The 3,051-nt window shown below is 47.0% G+C and overlaps 1 protein-coding gene across 1 annotated transcript; it reads right to left on the bottom strand.

Moving 5' to 3' along the window:
* Positions 1 to 248: 248 nt before the first annotated feature.
* Positions 249 to 1,220, bottom strand: LOC123755931 (sodium/potassium/calcium exchanger 1-like). The gene has a single exon (XM_045738900.1). It carries the CDS (start codon positions 1,218 to 1,220, stop codon positions 249 to 251), a length of 972 nt encoding a protein of 323 aa, XP_045594856.1.
* Between the last annotated feature and the right edge of the window lie 1,831 nt (positions 1,221 to 3,051).

Raw genomic sequence — 3,051 nt, 5'->3', positions numbered from 1 at the left:
TTCCATCTGTGTCTCTGTCTTCCATCTGTGTCTCTTGTCTTCCATCTGTGTCTCTGGTTCCCATCTGTGTCTCTTGTCTTCCATCTGTGTCTCTGGTTCCCATCTGTGTCTCTTGTCTTCCATCTGTGTCTCTGGTTCCCATCTGTGTCTCTTGTCTTCCATCTGTGTCTCTGGTTCCCATCTGTGTCTCTTGTCTTCCATCTGTGTCTCTGGTTCCCATCTGTGTCTCTTGTCTTCCATCTGTGTCTCTATCTTCCATCTGTGTCTCTGGTTCCCATCTGTGTCTCTGTCTTCCATCTGTGTCTCTGGTTCCCATCTGTGTCTCTGTCTTCCATCTGTGTCTCTATCTTCCATCTGTGTCTCTGGTTCCCATCTGTGTCTCTGTCTTCCATCTGTGTCTCTGGTTCCCATTTGTGTCTCTGTCTTCCATCTGTGTCTCTGTCTTCCATCTGTGTCTCTGGTTCCCATCTGTGTCTCTTGTCTTCCATCTGTGTCTCTGGTTCCCATCTGTGTCTCTTGTCTTCCATCTGTGTCTCTGGTTCCCATCTGTGTCTCTTGTCTTCCATCTGTGTCTCTGGTTCCCATCTGTGTCTCTTGTCTCCCGCCTGTGTCTCTGGTTCCCATCTGTGTCTCTTGTCTTCCATCTGTGTCTCTATCTTCCATCTGTGTCTCTGGTTCCCATCTGTGTCTCTGTCTTCCATCTGTGTCTCTGGTTCCCATCTGTGTCTCTGTCTTCCATCTGTGTCTCTGTCTTCCATCTGTGTCTCTGGTTCCCATTTGTGTCTCTGTCTTCCATCTGTGTCTCTGTCTTCCATCTGTGTCTCTGGTTCCCATCTGTGTCTCTTGTCTTCCATCTGTGTCTCTGGTTCCCATCTGTGTCTCTTGTCTTCCATCTGTGTCTCTGGTTCCCATCTGTGTCTCTTGTCTTCCATCTGTGTCTCTGGTTCCCATCTGTGTCTCTTGTCTTCCATCTGTGTCTCTGGTTCCCATCTGTGTCTCTTGTCTTCCATCTGTGTCTCTATCTTCCATCTGTGTCTCTGGTTCCCATCTGTGTCTCTGTCTTCCATCTGTGTCTCTGGTTCCCATCTGTGTCTCTGTCTTCCATCTGTGTCTCTGTCTTCCATCTGTGTCTCTGGTTCCCATTTGTGTCTCTGTCTTCCATCTGTGTCTCTGTCTTCCATCTGTGTCTCTGTCTTCCATCTGTGTCTCTTGTCTTCCATCTGTGTCTCTATCTTCTAAAGTGATGGAAATGGGAACAGGAGATCAATTGGACAAAATACGACTGAGGAACTGCCTCTCTATACAACCCGTCCTCTTAAAAATAACGTCGCTTTCCGCTCGTATGCGCACTATGGTCAGATTTGGACGTAAGTTGAAATGAAATCGACTCACAAAAGTGACGCACTGTCCCGTTTTCTGTTTGAGTCGTCCGGCTTACTATGTAAGGTTAGAAGAGGAAACTATCATTTAACGTTTTTCATAACGTTTTGAAACTTTATGAGAATTTCCTGCCCACCTAACCTATCAGAGGACCCTTAACTTACTATTGTTGAAAAAAAATCCCAAATATATTTTCATTTTTTTTCATTTTCAAATTACGTCCACTTTCGGCCATACGGGTAAATGGCCAAAAGCGACGTTATTTTTAAGAGGACAGGTTGCACGCCTAGAGAAAAAAGACCTGGGAGTGGACATAACATCAAACTTAACACAGAAGTATTATATAAATAATATAACGTCAGCAACATACTCTACTCCGGCAAAAGTCAGAACATCATTCAGGAACCTTAATAAGGAGTCATTTAGATCACTTTACATCACCTACGTGAGACCAGTCTTGGAGTATGCCGCCCCATCGTGGAGAACCCATCTTAAAAATCCCTTAAGGAAACTCGAAAAGGTTCAGAAGCTTGCAACAAAGGCTGGTCCCAGGATTGCGAGAGATGGGGTATGAAGAGAGACTGAAGGAACTAAACTTGACGACGACAAATAGGAGAGAGAGAGAAGGGTAACATGACAAAGACATATAAAATACTTAGGGTGACTGACAGAATTAAAAAAAAAAGAGGAAACTACACACAGAAATCACAATAGCGTGATGCATCAAATGAACAAATCCACAAGGGCAGTGACGAGGATTCGAACCTGCGTCCGAGATGCAGGCTCTCAGTCGTAGATTCGAATCCTAGGGAGCCGGTCGGCCGAGCGGACAGCACGCTGGACTTGTGATCCTGTGGTCCTGGGTTCGATTCCAGGCGCCGGTGAGAAACAATGGGCAGAGTTTCTTTCACCCTATGCCCCTGTTACCTAGCAGTAAAATAGGTACCTGGGTGTTAGTCAGCTGTCACGGGCTGCTTCCTGGGGGTGGAGGCCTGGTCGAGGACCGGGCCGCGGGGACACTAAAAAGCCCCGAAATCATCTCAAGATAACCTCAAGATAACGGCCCTTGTGGATTTGTTCATTAAAAAGAGGAAATGTTCACAATGAACACTATTCCAATAGGAACAAAAGAACATGGATGGAAGCTTGAGACCCAGATGAACCACAGAGATGCTAGAAAAATTTTCTTTTAGCTTAAGAATAACGGAAAAACGGAATAAATTAAAGAAACAGAGAGTACAAGCAAACTCCATTCACAAGGACAAGGAGTCCTTGCATTAGAAGAGAGAAAAGCGGGGCCCAAGAGCTAATACTCGATCCTGCAGGCATCAATAGGTGAGTACACCCCCCTCCCCCCCACCTGTGCGTGCCTACACCCCCCCCCCCTTCCCCCCACCAGGTGAGTTGTGATCACTCACAGGAGGAGAAACCCCCCCCCCCCCCCCCCCACAGCCCCCCTCCCTCCCTGATCTTTCTCCCCCTCTCACACCCTCTTTTATTAACCCATAATTTCTCTCTTCCCCTTTTGGCGCCCCTTTTCTGCCCCCCCCCTCCTCCCCCCACCCCTGGTGACGCCCCTTTTCCCCCATTTTCCTGCCACCCTTGATGCCCTTATCTCCCCTATTTAAACTCTTGAGAAAATAGCCATTTTGTGTTCAATGGAGTCCATTG

This window comes from Procambarus clarkii, chromosome 55 (assembly GCF_040958095.1).
Source record: "Procambarus clarkii isolate CNS0578487 chromosome 55, FALCON_Pclarkii_2.0, whole genome shotgun sequence".
Taxonomy (NCBI): domain Eukaryota; kingdom Metazoa; phylum Arthropoda; class Malacostraca; order Decapoda; family Cambaridae; genus Procambarus; species Procambarus clarkii.
The sequence above is the reverse complement of the archived record's forward strand: the minus strand, read 5'-3'. Positions and strand labels throughout refer to the sequence as shown.

Coding starts and splice junctions, on each gene's coding strand:
- LOC123755931 (XM_045738900.1), bottom strand. CDS start 1,220: ATGGAAGACAAGAGACACAGATGGAAGACAGAGACACAGATGGAAGAC.